Source organism: Pseudorasbora parva, chromosome 22 (assembly GCF_024679245.1).
Source record: "Pseudorasbora parva isolate DD20220531a chromosome 22, ASM2467924v1, whole genome shotgun sequence".
Lineage (NCBI taxonomy): Eukaryota > Metazoa > Chordata > Actinopteri > Cypriniformes > Gobionidae > Pseudorasbora > Pseudorasbora parva.
Window position 1 is genome coordinate 32538731 of NC_090193.1, and position 19542 is coordinate 32558272.

A 19542-nucleotide genomic window follows, 5' to 3' on the forward strand; every position below is an offset into this window, starting at 1 on the left:
GTGTAGAGAGCTTCATGGAATGGGTTTCCATGGACGAGCAGCTGCATCCAAGCCTTATATCACCAAGCGCAAATGCAAAGTGTCAGAAGCAGTAAAGCACACAGCCACTGGGCTCTAGAGCAGTGGAGACGTGTTCTCCACGGTGACGAATCACATTTCTCTGTCTAGCAATCCAATGGACAAGTCAGGGTTTGGCAGTTCCCAGGAGAACGGTACTTGCCTGACTGCATTGTGCCAAGTTTGGTGGAGGGGGGATTATGGTATAGGGTTGGGTTTGGCCCCTTAGTTCCAGTGAAAGGAACTCTTAATGATTAAGCATACCAAGACATTTTGGACAATTTCATGTTTGGGGACGGCCCTTCCTGTTCCAACAAGACTGCAAACCAGTGCACAAAGCAAGGTCCATAAAGACACAAAGTAACTTGACTGGCCTGCAGAGAGTCCTGACCTCAATCTGATAGAACAACCTCTAAGTATTACTTGCCAATTGCAATAAAGTTGAAATAAAATATAAATATTAGATGAAAAACAAATAAAATATTGAAATATTGAATTCTTACTAAACTAAAACAGAAATAAATATAAAATGAAAGCTTAACAGCAAAATTTAAAAAAAAAAAAAAATGGCAAAAAAAAGCACATACAATTATTAAAAACATAAAAAATTACAAAGAAAACTGAAAATAAAAACATTGATCCAAATAAATACTATAATTCTATATAAATAATATTAAAACATGCCTGTGTAATATGTCCAAATAGCCCCACCGACACTGAAATGTCATTGGACCAAAATAACTTAGAAGTAAACGTCAAACACAGATGAAGGAAAAATAATTGTGGGAATTTAGATCAGATATACAAAAAAAAAAAAAATCAAGAAAAAGGTCAAAAGAATTCAATTCAAGTCCTTAGTTGTAAGATCTTCAGCTGTAGTACTAGTAGGCTAATGTTTGCTAGTAGTTAGCGAACAGAAAGAATGGTTTGGATGGATGGATGGATGGATGGATGGATGGATGGATGGATGGATGGATGGATGGATGGATGGATGGATGGATGGATGGATGGATGGATGGATGGATGGATGGATGGATGGATGGATGGATGGATGGATGGATGGATGTGCCGCTCATTCATGCGAACAATTGCTGGTCACTGAAATCTTGACGTGTTGTGTCTGGTTAGTACACCGCTGTAGCAAACTGTGTTAAAACCTCCAATAGATCAATTCAACAACATGATTAGGTATAAATATGGAAACATCTTTAGATGTTCTAGCTTATCCATTTACCAGCAGACAATAAAATCTGCTACAAAAAAACAACTCAAAGAAGCAGACTTTGTTGACAAAACAGTCTTGAGGCAGTGAAAAGGCTGAAGGTCTTAAAACAAGGGCTTTCTGTTCCCTCACGAGCTGCCGAACACATGGCACTTCTTCACAATAAAATCAGATTTATAGCCATTTGAAACAAGGGCCAATTATTTTCACAGCTCCTGTTGTCATTTAGACTAAGCAGTTAATATACTAGCCCACCTCCAGGCGCAATCTTCCTTTAATGAACAGCCAAATCCCTCACAGCAATATGATAGAACATAAAACTAGTTTTTTTTTAACACTGTGCATGTGTTTCTTCTTCATGTGCTTCTTCTTCATTCTTCTGTCCAATCAAAACACGGGAAGCGCTGGCCCAATCAGAACTCGTTACGTATTTCTGAAGGAGGGACTTCATAGAACAAGGAAATCATCAGGCCGTTTTTAGGACAGAGAAAACAGCGCTGTACAGATAAGCAAATTGTGTGAAAAATACTGTGTTTTTTTACACGCGAAACATGAACTCATGTTATATTGCACACTGTAAACATAATCAAAGCTTCGAAAAAACATGAAGAACGGGACCTTTAAGAACAAACCATCATTATTGAGCACCTAACCCTGCTCTTTTAGACCAATATATTTCCTTAGCGGGACAGTGGTCATCCAGAGATCATGGTTTAAAGTGAGACTTATGGTGTCAGTCTCTTACTCATGGCTCACTTATTCAGCATCTCAGCAGTCCGGTATTGACCGCCCTGTAGGTAGACTCGATGACCGGAATAAGCCTGGCGGGAGAGATGGGTCTTGCGAGCAGACAGACCTATTCTGGACATATACAGAGAAATCAGAGTAATCAGGACAGAATTCCACAAGGTGGGTTTAAGCGGTCAGTCAGTGGGTCAAAAGTGACTTAAAAACCACTGTTAAAGGGATAATTCACCCAATTTCAACATTGATGACAAATGTTTAGTGAGCAGCAAATCAGCACATTAGAAGGATTTCTGAAGGATCATGTGTTAAATGCGATAAATGTGATGAATGCATCTTTTGTGAGCAGAAGAGAATTCTCCGACCACAATTTTTTGTAAAGTGTGAAGTATTACCAGAGAAATTAAAAATTGCAAAATGGTAAATTTTTTGGTCTACAGAAAAATGTCTAAAATGAGGAACAAATTGACATTGGATCAGTGCACACAAGTTCCTAACATTTCTGAAACGCAAAATTCTTTTACAGTTCACAAAAATAAATTAATTCAACAGTGAGGACTCGACTCAATATAGTGTAAAAAAAAAACGTACAAAATGTTCTAACCAATGTTAAAATAAAAGTAGCTTGAACAAAGAGATGAGTCAGTTTATTTTCTTGAGTGAAATTAAAAAGAATACTCTTTATTGTAAACGGGTAATGCTATAAAAGTGACAAATGTCAACTGACGTGAATTGTACCCTTTGTGATAAAAACATAAATAAACAATAATAATAAAAACTTTTTTTAAATCTTTTGTTTCCAGCATGCATTGCAGCTTGAAAAAAATTATGTGGAAACTATTATATATATATATATATATATAAAAAAAAAGATAATTGCTTTGCATTTACTGGCTAATTGTATGTTTCAGCTGCTGTTGTCACTGTTATTTAGCCATCACATGGTTCAGAGGTTTTTTTTATTTATTTTTTATTCTTATTCATATATGTTGATCATCACCATATTTGGGGTTTGTGTCATGTTGCTGTTTAGGTATATGTGTAATTACATTATATTTAAATATATTTCTTTCTTCTGCTGAACACAAAAGAAGATATTTTGTAGAACATGGGTGATGGATCACATTGACTTTCATAGAAGGAAAAAAATACTACGAGGTCCGTCAGACGTTTGGTTACCGACATTGTTCGAAATATATATTTTTTGTGTTTATCAGAAGAAAGAAATGAATTCAGAATTTATACAACTTGAGGGGGAGTAAATGATGACAATTTTTGGGTGAACTATCCTTTTAAATTGTATATAAAATTATTTTATTCACAATTTCTTGCTTATTTTTTCCTTTTATTTGTTGCACCTTTTTCTGAATATTGCTTCACCTTAATAGGCTACACTATTTAGATCAATCAATATTCAGAAATGGATACAACAATTGTACATGCCCCCTCCTTTGTGCGACCCAGCGCCGACCCTGTGAACATTAAACTCAGACCCTCCAAAACACATTTAAAGACCAGAATTGACCTCAGCTCAAGTGTTCCAAAAAAGGGCAAATGTCAGCTGATGTAGATTCCTATAGATTATTGGTGTTTCCTAATTTGACACCATTTGTAGTTCGAAGAAAGAAAAATAAATGTCAGTATTCAGTGTCACAGCCACGAGCCTAAAAGCTTTATCAAACACTCATAGGTCTTTTCCCTCTCATGGTATCATTGATTTGTTAGGCTGGCAGAGGAGTCCAGGGATTTGCATTTAGTGTAGCAGCAAACCATGCCTGCATGGCCATTTATTTCAACGCGAGAGAGCGCGAGTGGCAGACCTTTGCGTGCTAGACAGAGCAGCAGCAAATCGACCGGCCCGCCCCCCTCTCGTCCTCTCTGCCAAGCGCTGTGCCATGTGCCTGTTCAACACCTGTGAGTGAGTCGGCACATACGACACCATCAGCAGCCTCGTGTCCAAATCCATTCACAGCCTGACTGATTGAGGGGAGCTTTCAGGATGGCCGAATGTACTGACCTTTAGATAACACGGTTAGAATGTGCAACAGGAAGTGTGATAGGGAAGTTAACATGAACACCAAATGTTCTGCAGCTGCCACTTTTAAAATGGAAAAGTTATGAAAAAGTGGGTCAGTTTTGGGTTAACTTTTTTTTCCTCTTTACGATTAAAAAAAAAAAGGCAGGTAGAAATTCATGGCTTTTATGTAGTTCCATTCAACAGTCATTATTCCTGAAATTCCATATGGAGATGTAAGTGTTAGTGTAACTACACATTTTTTTACCTTTAGGTTTAGTTTAGATCAGTTAAGTTTATTCTCTCCAGAGTTGAAATTTGCTTGACCATACAAAATACATTTATTATATTTATGCATTTGGCAGGTCCAAATGCAACTTCCAAAGAGGAACAAAAGCAAAGAGCCAACAATATTGCAATAAACAATGCCAGGTTTATTACAACTAGATTAGGAAGCAAGCTAGAGAAAGCGCTAAAGAGTGTGTGGTTTAACAGTGTGGGCGGTTAAGCACTCGTGGATGAGGACATCAAAATTAAACAAAAGGTAAACAAAAGTAACTTGCAATTGCTTTTCCTCTGCCTATAAACAATGGCAATGCGATCCAAATCTCACCTGCAGGCATGATGCGATGCATGGCCACCGACAGGAAGAAGATGGCGTCGCTGTAGTATGCGCCGGAACCTGCACTGAAGTGTTTCTGCATGGCTTCCACGATGGGGAATAATTTCTCGGTAAGAGCATCTACATTGTGAAACACCACCTGGAATAGACAACAGACGATATATGTGATAAATGAGGACATTTTTTAGCCTGGGAAAACCCAGACAACTTTCAGCAAATTTCGATTTGCTCTTGCAAGTAGTCTGGCAAAGAGCCCATTCAAGCCCATTTCTAATCCGTGGAAATCGTGGCACCAATCAGAAACGTTGGGGCGGGCTTTATGCGATGACGACAGCGCAGCGACGGTGAAGAGGGATGCCGCCGGGGAACATCACTCGATAGAATCAGCTATCGTGTCTGTTTTAAGCGATTTAAACTTTTCCTTTTCATTAAAACCCGAGCAAAGAACAACACTCGGCTACCAGATGTGGATTACACCGGCTACTGAAGAGGAGGATGGGGAGTGTGATCATGTGCTAACACACACAGCAGCTCAGGATCTGGCCTTTCTCTGTTTATTTCCTCACACTAGATCTGGTAATCAAGTAAAAAATTGTAAATAAATAACTAGCGGTAACTATGCTCAACTGAAATGACTGAATTTGAATAAAGTTTGTGAGACACAATTTTCCAAAGACTCATCAATATTATTTTATTTTCAAAATATTGCAAATCACGCTCTAATCGCAATACAAACGCCTTAAAATGGGGACAAATGGGATCAGAGCTTGATAGTTTCTGTTTCGACCATCAATGTTTCAGATTCAGTCAGTCTGAGACGCTATTCGGTTTTCCAAATTTGGCAAAAATTTTGGCAGTGGAAACCAGCTATTATCATATTTCTCTTACAACGGAAAAAAAAATCAGAAACCATTGTAACATCTTCCTCGAAATCACAAACAGAGAATTGCTGTCTCAGATGTTTCTCCATCGCTCTGCTACGTCATCGTACGTTGGTGACGCCGCTTTGGAAATTATTTGTCTATGAAGCTTTGGCAGACCATAACTCAGTTACTACTGAGAATAGTCTGGTTTTAACCAGGCTAGACATTTTTGTGACCCTAGCGGCACTGAACTATTTTCCTCTAGCTTTGAACATGGGTGGACAGGAGGGAGCTCTACTTCTGCCCTCTTTGGCACTGAGATTTCATTCTCAGGTGTTCACCAGTTGGCTCACTGAACCTTGACAGTCGTCTTTTGCTGCTCCTTCCATTGAAAACACACAATACCTGTGTTTGTCTGCAGTGAAATCAGCCCGCTAATCCTGCTCTGCTATGCAAGGTTTTGGCGTCGACTCGACTCATGCAATCAGATAATGTGTATCTTTCACTAGGTTGCACAAAGACGACCGAGGTGGAGGGGGGAATCGGCGTTCAGTCATCACAGATTTCCCATTAAGGTTTTGATTCCAGGGGTATATATGTTTCTGCCATTGGATTAGCATACCACCTTCAGTTTGGTGAAACAAAAGCACTAATTCAGCAAAACCTTAGATTATTCAAGGAACACAGTTGATTTTGTAACAACCAAGGGTTTAAAGTAGTCTCGCTTGCAGGGAAATGTGCCAAAGTACAGTATGCAGAGGCAGATTTCCTTTAAAACTTTCACACAAACAAGACTTTCTTCATTCCATATCAGGAGTCAGGAAATGTAGCAACCATGTTCATCCACCCAGACATATTTGTTGTTCTCATTTCACCCTAAATAGATAAATTCCAACAGCCCGATAGTGTCCTGCATGCTAGGCTACACAGGACAGAGATTCCAAATAGAAGTAAAGCATTTGAATTTTCCATCCACAGGTATTGAGAGGTCAGTTATCAATATTTCACTTCACTGGAAAACATTTTACTCATCATAATAACTTGAAAGAGAACAGAACACTCATCCTTTTACTTGAAAATAACTACTAGTTAGGAACAGAAACTACACCAGAAAGCATAAGTTTCATTTTATAGATGGAGTAACCGCAGCGGACGAGCTCATCTCTTCCAGGAATTCACATGAGTTTGTGCATACAGAGCTCAGTGTAATCTCTATTACTTGCACATGAACTGCTGTGCAATAATGAATGTGGTATTATTAAATTAAAGGCTTCTGACAGTGTTAATGCTCATGGGGACTTGGAGCAGAGCCTGCTGGTCATTTATGCTCTTCTGCTTTTCCAAATAGCTCTGGAGGTGTGAAGCTCTATAATAAAGTGAGACAGTACTTTCTTACATGAGACTGGATGCCTGCAAAAGTACTCCTGACAATCTGAATATTCTGTGAGGGAATCATAAGAACTCAACAACACAGGAATATGATCTCCTGCCTAACTAAGAAGCATCATGTTTGATGGTATAAAAGGGTATTACCAAGGCAATTTGATACATTGTACCAAATTATTAGTACTCCAGTATACTTTATACTGGAGTACTATTATACTACTATACATAGTAGAATACCATGATACTACTATGGTACATAACCAAAAACATGAAACCATCAATCAACAACCTTTATCTGACAATACTGTCAAACTTCAATACAGAATGAACTCTGATTTTTCAACTCATCAACCTTTTATGCCTGCTACAGACAAACGGTGCGATTTCAGCAATCCTGCAAAATTATTACAAATCACACTGCACAACATGCATCTAAATTTGGTATGTATGACATACATGTAGACTGTATGGTGATGACACCTATTGACCACACTGTAAGTGGGAGCCATGACCATCTTTCGTCTGGGACAGCCCAAAATCGTACGATGTATACCAGCATGACACACTTCATTCAGTTCCTCAAAGATATCAATACACCATATGACCTTTCTCCCTCCATTACCAGCTGATGATGATGCATGTCTGATGAGTTCATACTGGATTCATCTCATCATGAGACTGTGTGGGAGTCTGTGAGCCCTCAGTGATAGTGGAACTTTCCACTCTGACTGTGTCTGCACAGCTTTTGAGAGTGAGACAGGTTCAGTCTAAAGCCAAAAACCACATGCCAACATGACAGTAAAAATAATTGATTAATTAAAATAATTATTATAATAATTTCATATGAATGGACGACAGGGTTATTATAGGTAACTGAAACTGAAAATAAAACCATTTAAAAAAAATAGTTTGTTTACATAAAACCAATTAAAATGCATTACAAAATGTATATATATTTTACTACTAAAATAACAAACACTCAGTAGCAAATTTATTAGGTATACCTTGCTAGTACCATGTTAGCCTTTTGACTTCAGAATAATTATTTGAGGTATAGACTCAAGGTGCTTGAAATGTTCCTCAGAAGTTTTGTTCCATATTGACATAATAGCCATCACTGCAGTTGCTACAGTTGGCTGCACATCCATGACACGAATCTCCTGTTCCACTAAATCCCAAAAGGATTGAGATCCGGAGGCCATTTGACTATAGTGAACTCTATGTCGTGTTCAAGAAACCATTTTGAGATTATATGAGCTTTGTGACATGGTGTGTTATCCTGCTGGAAGCAACCATCAGAAGATGGATAAACCGTGATCATAAAGGGATGAACGTGGTCAGCAACTCAGAAATGCCACAGCCTATAAGCGAAGCTCAGTTGGTACATTTTAGCTGGGCCTGTGTGAATTGTAGCCTGAGTTTCCTGTTCTAAGCTGACAGGGGTGGCGCCCGGTGTGTTCTTCTGCATCTATGGCCCATCTGCTTCAAGGTTCGATTTTTGGTGCGTTCAGAGATGCGCTTCTGTAGGCTTCAGTTGTAACAAGGGGTTATTTGAGTTACTGTTGCCTTTCTATCAGCTCAAACCAGTCTTGGAGCCTCTCAGATTCTCCTCTGGCTTCAACAAAGACATTTTTCGCCCACAAAACTGCCACTCACTAGATATTTCTGACCATTTTCTGTGAACCCTAGAGAAAATCCCAGTAGCAGCAATTTCTGAACTACTCAGACCAGCCTGTCTGGCAACAAACATATCACACTCAAAATCGTCATTCTTTCCCATACTGATGCTCAGTTTGAACACTGAACCATGGGGTGCGTCTCAATCAGCTCCCTAGTTCAGTAGTCATGGCACTGATCAGGAAATCAGTCAATGGACAGACTCCCTGATCAGTGCCCCGACTACTGAACTAGGGAGCTGATGGATGCACTCCATGTCTACATATCTAAATGCACTGAGGTGCTGCCATGTGATTGGCTGATCGGATATTTGCATTAATGAGCAGTTGAACCGGTGTAACTAATAAAGTGGCCGGAGAGTGTATATATTGGCTGCGGCCAAAACCTGGAAAACGCTGCCTTCGGAGGACACCCTTCAAGGTAGGAAGCCATCAAGGCATGTCCGCATCTAATGTTAGCGTCACTTCCTGTCTCCTGAGATACCTTCATCTGATCGATTTTTGAAGCCAGCATGTCCTTCGCTGCCTTAGATATCCCATAATCCTGTGTGTTCTATTCGGTGACAAAAAAAGATGGTGTCCAAAAGTTGCGCTTGCTTGCGTTACACTGCCTAAGAAGTTTTCCGATATTAGTTTTGTGAGGTGCCTTCATGCAAAAAAATTTGCTGCCTTACAATTTATTGTCTGATAAGGCAGCGAGTCGCCTGCCTAGGTTTTCGGACGCATCCATTGTCTTCTAAAACAGACACTACTACTAATACAAATTAAAACAATCATCATCAAAAATTATTATTATTAACAATACTACTAAAAGTTAATGATATATAATAAATGTACAAAATATAATGTAATATAATGTATCTTCTACTAAAGAACCATCATAATTATCATTACCCTCATTAATGAATGCTATTCTTATTATTATCACCACTACAAAAATAGTTTGTTTAATAATAATATAATAATCCACTGAAATGGGCTCTTGTTTTGTGCGTGCGTGTGTTTTAATCAAAATGTTGCAGCACATGTTGGGATGGGTGACGATGATTATCGGACATTGCATTAAGCCAAATTCTCATTATCTTATTGTGTGTGTGTATGTGTGTGTGTTAAAAGAGTCTGGATTAAAGGAAGGTAATCTGCACCTCAGTCTCACAGCATCCCTGCTAAACTGAGCCACAGTCCATCCGCCACTCCAGGACAGAGGATCAGACCTCACTAATGCCCAGCAACTGTTGCCAGGCAGGAAACATTGCTTTCTGCTTGATACATGATCCACAGCAGATAAGTTGCACTGCCTTTACATGACCGATCAATTGAGATATTGAAAATATCCTAACCTTAAACGTCCAGTGACATCCTGCCTGAACTAGGGCAAGTTCAGACAAATCCTCAACATCAGACCAAAGATCCTAAAGCTCAAAGAGGAATCCCAAAAAACAACTGTAATAGAGTAACACTGCCCCCATGTGACCAGCACACAGCCAATGACATACTTACTTTATACTTCAGTTACTAAAAAGTTACTTAAATGATTTAACACTAAACTAATCAGTCATCATTCATTGAAAAAGATTTGCATAGTCTCGCACAATTTTTATTGATTTAAATAATTTGATAAGGAAGAAGTGTGTTCACAGAATGAGCCTAGTTGTTATGAAGAACTGAAAAATCTGTTATACAGTGTCAAAGTGTTTGAGAACAGGCAGTTGGAGCGTTCCTGAGGGAGTACTGGAGTATGAGAGCTGCGTGTTGTTATTCTGAGAGCTAATGTAAAGGAAACGTCTGCGGTCTGACCTCTAGTCCAGTTTTCCTGCACTGCCACCTGCTGTGCTAGCAAACACCAGAAAATGCCTTCATCCATTTTTCAGGATACTGTATTTTTAAAGATGTTTTTTTTTTTTTAATCCATATAAGCTTTACATAATCTTTGCAAAGGGTCTTAATGTTTTTCAAGCTCGTTCAATGAACCTTAAACAATTATTGCACATGCACCTGTAGAACAGTCTAACAGCTTACAGACGGCTCACAGTTCCAATAACTGAGGACACAAAAAAGACCTTTCCACTGACTGAAAAACACCAGGGGAAAGATGCCCAGGGTCCCTGAGCACCTCTGTGAACATCCACAGTCCTGCTGCAGGAGGCATGAGGACTGCAGATGTGAACGGAGTAATGTCTGCTACTGAGTAAAAGCTACAACATAATCTGCAAGAACAGAGAAAAAAGTTCTCGCTCCCAGGGCTGCGAGAACAAAATGACGCCATTTTGTTCTCGCAGCCCTGGTTTGGGATTCTCGCAGCTTGTTCTCGACACATCGCCTGAGCGGGACTTTTTTCTTGAGGGTGTCTGAGAACTATTGTGTGATTGGTCATTCATTTAGAGTGACCGTGGTTAATGCAGAGAAACGCAGATGATTGGCACCTGCTTTTCTCGTGAAGTATGGAATGTACTGTCCAGAACGAACATTGATCTTCTTGTTGCCACCTCGAGAAAACAAACTAATTACTTTGCCATTCTGACTGTCAGACAAACAGTGTCCAGTGATATTGGACTAGATGATATAGTGAAGAAACTACGGTCGCCGGGAAGTGCAAAACCACATTGCAAACTGTGAAACACTTTTACTGAGCTTGAGACAAATTTACATTTTACCTCTCATAAAACACAATTACATGGGAAAAACACTTTTACCAAGGACGAAACAAATTTACATTTAAGGAAACAAATCAACAAGACGCAAAACACTTTTACCAGTCCAAAAACAAATTTACAATGACCGATTCTTAACGGAAAGGGTACCACATCCCGGAAGTGGCACGGTGAATGGAATACTGGCCGCTGATTGGACAAGACATATGTCAATCATGACATAGAGAAATGATACAGCGGCGGCAGGAGAAAGTTAATAAAACCCTTTTGTACACCCCCAGAACATATGGAATATACACCACTCGTCACATGGGATCCTTCTGTGATACGTTTGCATATTTTTTAAAAGGATTGATGCTGGTCGCTATTCACTGCCGTTATATGGGCGAGCAGGATGTTTTTTTATTCTCCCTTTGTGGTCATCCATATAAAAAAGAAGGACATACAACATTAGAAAAACACCAGGGTGAGTAATTTCAGAACCTTCAGCAGAACCTTCATTTTCAACCTTCATTTTCATTTTAGCGTGAACTATCCATGTACAAAACCATGTCCATTAACTCTTTCCCCACCAACATTTTTGGTCATTTTCACAAAAGTTTAATGGCCCCAAGAAAATTCTGTTGTATGAATATCTGAAAGAACAGACCATCTGCATTTAAAATGTATATTTTTATAGATTAATGCATTCCTTTAAAGGGGGGGTGAAATGCTGTTTCATGCACACTGAGCTTTTTACACTGTTAAAGATTGGATTCCTATCCTAAACATAGACAAAGTTTCAAAAACTAATGTTGGACGTTTGATGGAGTATTTCTGTGTCAAAAATACTCCTTCCGGTTTCTCACAAGCCAGCCCACAAGACTCCAACACTACAGCCAGCTGAGGGAGCCATTTCCGCATGTTTTGAACCCGCGCATGGGGGATGGGAGATTATACTCAGAGCTCAGCTCGCAGCTACAGGCACTCATTTAAACACAGATATGGTGAGCAATGTAAGTCTTTTAACTTCTCAAATTAATTTCTATGAAAGTTAAGCTTGCAAAGGCATGAACTGAAACACGCCAGACTGAACTCGCGTTGTGAATGTATGCCGCGAGTGTAGTCGCGATTACCTCAGCTCTCATCACGAGAGCTCATCAGTTCATTTATCTGACTCCTGCAGTTAGTGCTCAGTGCTGTGATACTCGCGCGGTGACTCACTCATTATATTGAACAGACACGTTCAGTTTTTAATTGTAGTGTCTTCTCTAACTCAGTCACAGTAATCCAGTAGGTGGCTTTGGGAATGGCCTCACAGGGCAGCAAAGCATTCTGGGAATTGTAGTCCTTTATCCCCATGAGACAAAAATACATTTTACACAGTCTTTTCTCAGTCTAGAAAACACCAAATTCAAAAATAATTTCAGATTTCTACTACATTGATGGCCCAGTTTAAATACAGATTCATCTTCCCAGCGCTGAAGTACCCCTTTAATGTTGGTGCGTTAATTTACATAAGCTTATGATTACATAATATGATGATGGAGCACGTTTTTGATTCTTTTTTTCCCTGTGTTTTGATCAGGAGATCCAGTACTCTTTCAAAAGATGCGTAACATCTACTGTATAACAGCAAAACAAGGCCAGAATTTTTTGTCAATGGCAGGAAAATTGTTTCTGTATTTGTTTATTATATAATTTTATATAGAGCTTTTATAGGTACTCAAAGTGCTTTACATAGAGAAGGCAGGGTATCTGCAGGTTTCACCAAGTCAAATTTAAGACTTTTTAAGACCTTTTTAAGACCATTATGAATAAAATTTAAGACCTATATCACGCATTAAAAAAAACATGCATAGGAAATGCAGAATCACTCAATTACGCTACTTAAACTTATATTATTTAATTTATTTAAATTGAACAAAGTATTAGTAAACTTATTACTCATAGCTCAATCCCACCAGGATAAGCATATATATATATATATATATATATATATATATATATATATATATATATATATATATATATATATATATATATATATATAAACTAATTTTGGTCAAATTTATATATATATATATATATATATATATATATATATATATATTATAGAATATATATAAAAACTAATTTTGGTCAAATTTATTTATATATATATATATATATATATATATATATATATATATATATATATATATATATATAAAAAATGTTTTGACCAAAATTAGTTTTTATTGTGGTCACTTCCATAGATTTGCAAACATTTTTATTTTTTTATATAATTAGGATGCAACATTAACCATATTATTATGTTAGATGCACAATAGTCACACATGGCAATAAAACTGACAAAATGCATGAATCTTGTTTGGTATTACAAAAAAAAAAGAGGCTGGTTCAGTGGTGTGTGCTATCTATCTTTAATAACATGATCGCTTGAAATATGACCAACATCTTAAAAGTAAACCACAGCAATAATTGCTTAATATAAGTAAAAAGTTTTCATGTAATTACGTAATCAAGTAATCGGTCAGTAATAAAATTTATACTTATAGGACAATAGGACAAATAAATACAACATAAAGATGCATATCTACAAAGAGGAACACCCACCCGTTTTTAGAAATAGGGTTTATTCAACTTCTCTAGACATTTAGATATGTGGGAAAATGCATTTGTCTCAGTCGTGCATTGTTTTAGTTTGGCAGGGTCGCCGCTAGCTTAGCTTAAAATGCATTTGCCTACATATCTAAATGTAGCAAAGTTGGATAAGCCCTAAATCTAAAAAAGTTGTAGTGTTCCTTTAAGTGTAACTTAAGTGCTGTTTCCCCGTTTGTGTTGTTGTTAAGCTATATTAATTTGCTTTCACTTTGAGAACTTACTAATGCACAGATCCAGTGCTTACTGACACGTCCCAAACTTTTTAACTCAAATCAGGATATATAGACATATGCATAATGTGTATATTTGATCCTTCAAGAGTAACGTTAGGCTAATGAGCCTAGAAATAACACATGCAATACACTCGCGCGAGCACTGACAGGCAGCAAACACACACAGCCTGACATCAGAGTTCGACGTTTACATCACTGTTAGTAACTCTTTTTAGTGCAATCGGGTATATTATACTTTTATTTGGTCATTAAGCAAGATGGTGAGAATGATTCGCCTTTGCGTTCACAATCGCGGAACTGCAAGAACCGTCAAACTCAGCTGAAGAATAAAATCTGTTTTATGCGTCTGTGGGGCACGATCAGAAAGAGGCTCGGGCCAATAACACGAAAGCTGATTGGCTGCAATAGAAGTGGCTAGCTTGTCTAATTTGTAGTTGTAATAGAGCGAACAATAGTTGGTCTAGCGAAAGAAAGAACTACAAACACCACAGAACAAACACACACACACACACACACACACACACACACGTGCGCGCGTGCTGTGGGAGGCGAGAGCATTTCAATGAGGAAGCGTTACATGGACGTAGGAAAATTAAGACCTGTTAAACATTATTTAAGACCAAGAACGCAATGCTTCCGCGAATTTAAGACTTTTTAAGGCCTTATATTTTGATTTTGAAATTTAAGACTTTTAAGACTTTTTAAGACTCCGCGGGGACCCTGGAAGGGGAATCTCTTCAACCACCACCACTGTGCAGCATCCACCTGGATGATGCGACGGCAGCCATATTGCGCCAGAACGCCCACCACACACCAGCTGATTGGTGGAGAGGAGACTGAGTGATTAAGCCAATTATATGGGGATGATTAGGAGGCCATGATGGACAGAGGCCAATGAGCAAATTTTGGGATTTGAAAAACCTGGGATTTTTAATGACCACAGAGAGTCAGGACCTCAGTTTAACATCTCATCCGAAGGACGGATTATTATATGTAATATATAAAGAATGTTTTATATAAAATAATATGATTATACAACTGGAATATAATATTATAATCATCCTCTGATACAAGTTCTACTCCTACTCAAAATAATAATTATTATTAGTAGTATTATTACTGGTAATAATTATTAATATAATTATTAGAATGTATCCACATGACAAATATTTTAAAGACATCAAAACATGAGATAAGAATCAGCGCAGCATCAGCATGTTGGAAAACATGGAGGTCCATTGACATACCTCATATTGGAAGGTTGCATCCAGCAGAAGTTCAGGAATCATCTTTTCCCCCAGCTCCTGACTGCCCGCATCAGAGACGTAGTGGAGAACCAGCATCTCGTCCTCTAAGAACCGTCCATGCTTGGCCATGGAGCGCATGGTCACCTGAAACTTCTGCTGAAGGTTCAAGCTCTTGTCAACCTTGGTGAACATCATGAGAAGGTGAAAGCGTGACAGCTTTCCCTCCGGGTCATCTCCAATTCCTGTTCTGCTTTCTAGATGTCCTGACCGGATGTCTATGGAAAGATCAGCATCATCACGGTTGGTGTTGTGGCTCGCTTGCGTTTCCTTGATCCGTTTTGTGGTGCTGGAGAAGTTTTGCTTTTCGGAGCCAAAGTAGTAGAACGCCACCACTGCCAAGGCTGCAGCAAGGAGCAGCATGATCTGATAGGACCTAAAAGTGCTGATCCTTCCCATGGTGACCGACAGCACCCGCAGGACACCCATGGATCCACTTCTACATGCACAAAATAGGTCAGGATGCCCTTTCTTTCCCGACTTGTTGACAGTTTCTACTCTCCGATCATGCCTTGAACGTAAGAAAAAGGAATTTATCAATGACATTTGCTGAGCTGATTGTAACTTAGATATTATACCTAATGAGGTCTCACGTTCTCAAATGTTTTTTATTTTATTATCATTCTGTAATTCTGGTGGGAGTTTGGCTTCCTTGCCACTGTCACCTCTGGCTTGCTTAGTTTTGTACACATTAATATTCAACAATATTATTGATCTGGCTGTTGTTAACTGGACGATGACATTTTCTGCAGAACTGCTTTATAAATTAATTTAGCAATTGATGATTTTCACAACGGAACTGAATCAACACTGAACTGTAAAGGTGCTTTGAAATAATCTGTATTTTATAAAGCGCTATATAAATGAAGGGTACGATATTTGTTTTGAGAGCTACAGAAAATGGAATGAATAAATAAGGACTTCAAGGGTTACTCTTAAAAGGCTAGTTAGTTTACCCAAAAAAATGCAATTTATACATACATATTTATATTTGACGATGTTTCACGGTGTATGCTACGAAGACAAAAATAAAAAATACAAACGGGTTTGGAAACATAGGGTTTGTAACGACATTAACGTTATATTAAGTAACGTAAATAATGACAGACGATTTTTTGGGTGAACTTTTAAATCATTCAGGTCAAATGACAATTCCAAACCAATAAAACTTCAAAGATGTCAGTGTCTGCTCTAATGCAAATCAGCAGTAGACGTTCTTTTAAACATGCAAATCCATACATGAATAATCCGTGAACCTTGACGCAGGATGGCATGTAAGCAACAGTTACTGCACATGATCATACTGAGTCGCTTAACTTACCGCCGTCACATGACGCATTCAGCAACGCGCATTAACATCAGAAGTCCTTCCCTGCAGCTGAAAGCGAATTGTGGAGCAGTCGGTCACTAAAGATTAAAGGGAAACATGATTTTGCAAAGGCAAAAGAAACGTGCAGACTCGAGACATCTAAACACTTGTGCGGATCATACATCACCGGAAGTTGAATAGTTCATAATAAAAGACTCGCAATCACATGGTAAGAGATCAAACATCTTATTTTTTTACAACTAGAATAAAAACAAGACAGATAGTATATGTGTATTATATATATATGTGTGTTTTATTTAATTTATTTAATTTTATATATACACACACTATTATATATATATATATATATATATATATATATATATATATATATATATATATATATATATATATATATATATATATATATATATATATATACACACAATATACAATCACCTAAAGGATTATTAGGAACACCTGTTCAATTTCTCATTAATGTAATTATCTATTCAAACAATCACATGGCAGTTGCTTCAATGCATTAAGGGGTGTGATCCTGGTCAGGACAATCTCCTGAACTCCAAACTAAATGTCAGAATGGAAAAGAAAGGTGATTCAAGCAATTTTGACTGTGGCATGGTTGTTGGTGCCAGAAGGGCCGGTCTGAGTATTTCACAATCTGCTCAGTTACTGGGATTTTCACACACAACCATTTATAGGGTTTACAAAGAATGGTGTGAAAAGGGAAAATCACAAAATTATGTGGCAGTCCTGTGGGCGAAAATGCCTTGTTGATGGTAGAGGTCAGAGGAGAATGGGCCGACTGATTCAAGCTGATAGAAGAGCAATTTGGACTGAAATAACCACTCGTTTCAACCGTGGTATGCAGCAAAGCATTTGTGAAGCCACAACACACACACCTCGAGGCAGATGGGCTACAACAGCAGAAGACCCCACCGGGTACCACTCATCTCCACTACAAAGAGGAAAAAGAGGCTACAATTTGCACAAGCTCACCAAAATTCGACAGTTGAAGACTGGAAAAATGTTGTCTGGTCTGATGAGTCTCGATTTCTGTTGGGACATTCAGATGGTAGAGTCAGAATTTGGCGTAAACAGAATGAGAACATGGATCCATCATGCCCTGTTACCACTGTGCAGGCTGCTGGTGGTGGTGGTGTATTGGTGTGGGGGAAGTTTCTTGGCAAACTTTAAGCTCCTTAGTGCCAATTAGGCATTGTTTAAATGCCACGGCCTACCTGAGCATTGTTTTTGACCATGTCCATCCCTTTGACTACCATGTACCCATCCTCTGATGGCTATGTCCAGCAGGATAATGCACCATGTCACAAAGCTCAAATCATTTCAAATTGGTTTCTTGAGTTGAACATGATGAGTTCACTGTACTAAAATGGCCCCCACATTCACCATATCTCAACCCAATAGAGCATCTTTGGGATGTGGTGGAACGGGAGCTTCGTGACCTGGATGTGCATCTTACAAATCTCAATCAACTGCAAGATGCGATCCTATCAATATGGGCCAACATTTCTAAAGATTGCTTTCAGCACCTTGGCAGTTCTGAAGGCGAAAGGCGGTCAAACACTATCTTTTTTCTTTTCTTTTTTTGTAGTCACTAATCAAATAAGACAAGTATCTGACCTTTGTCAGCTTTTTTTACTTTAAAGACTTTTTCACAAGGTTCGTCTCAATTTTCTATTCTACCTACTGTCTGAGTGTAAACTATGAATGTTAATGTCATTCAGATACATACAAACACGTACATATTAAGTAAAACAGTAAGGAAAATTCTTGAAATACGTTTATTTGTACAGAGTCACATAACACTCAAAATATTGAAGACAGACTGGATACAAAGCTACTTTTGAACTGAGGTGCACAATGAAACTGAATAGAAATGAAGATGAGGCTTTGTAACTGATGGCAGTTTATAGATGGTGTCTAATGAGTGCAGTCATAGGCCAAAAATCCCTTACATCTACAATAATCAAAAATACCAGGGCAAATTTTTTCAGTTTTTGCATTTGTATTTTTTCCCTTTTTTTTTTTTTTTTTTTTTTTTTTTGTTGCTTTTTTAAATTCCATGCAAGGAAGGAAGGAGGTAAAGAAGTATTTGGCCCGCTATATATAATTTTTATAATAGTGATAGTAAAGAAAATTATATCTTTATGACATCATAATTCAACACGTAAATAAGTAAAATGCAACAGCAATACAGAGAGAAATGTAACCAAAGCATTCTAAGAAAAAACAAAAATGAAAAATGTTTTGACCTTCCATTAAATAGAATTTTCGATATCCTCCATCTGACAAAACTTCACATAATATCAAACTATATTACATTTTATTTTCCTTTGAATTCAACTGGTAATTTTCCTCTCTTTTTATTGGTGTAGTGGAGTTTCTAACAGTAGAGGCTCCAGACCAAACCACTGAAACATTCACAATCGGTATGAAATTGCCTATGCAAGTAAACCTTCAGTGCTATGCAACATTGACGGCTTTGTTGTTGACACACAAAGACGGTTCTGAGCGATGATTTTCAAGTACAACAACTGAAACTTATTAAACATTTTAAACATGAAACTTTTTTTTTTCTTATTTTCATTTGTCATACAAAAGACTCCATAATGTCTGCATCTCAATAGCTTGTTAGCAAGTCATGAAAAGAAAAAAAATAGAGTAAATAAAGTTAGGTAAATTAGAAAGCTACTGATCACATTAGACATTTGTGAATGGGCTTTTTAGCGGGTCCGGCCCAAGAAGATCTGTAACCTGTACAGACAAAAAC

General features: G+C 38.0%; 1 protein-coding gene across 2 annotated transcripts in view; it reads right to left on the minus strand.

Annotated features, from left to right (window-relative positions):
* The window catches only part of xxylt1 (xyloside xylosyltransferase 1), a 146724-nt gene extending 129806 nt beyond the window's left edge, over window positions 1-16918 (minus strand). For both annotated transcript variants that reach the window (XM_067430787.1, XM_067430786.1), the window contains exons 1-3: window positions 16740-16918; window positions 15362-15929; window positions 4651-4798 (exon numbers count right to left, since the gene is read on the minus strand). In XM_067430787.1, the coding sequence (XP_067286888.1) occupies window positions 4651-4798; window positions 15362-15847 (634 nt within the window). In that variant the 5' untranslated portion in view covers window positions 15848-15929; window positions 16740-16918. The remainder of the gene's footprint in view (window positions 1-4650; window positions 4799-15361; window positions 15930-16739) is intronic.
* Window positions 16919-19542: the final 2624 nt, after the last annotated feature.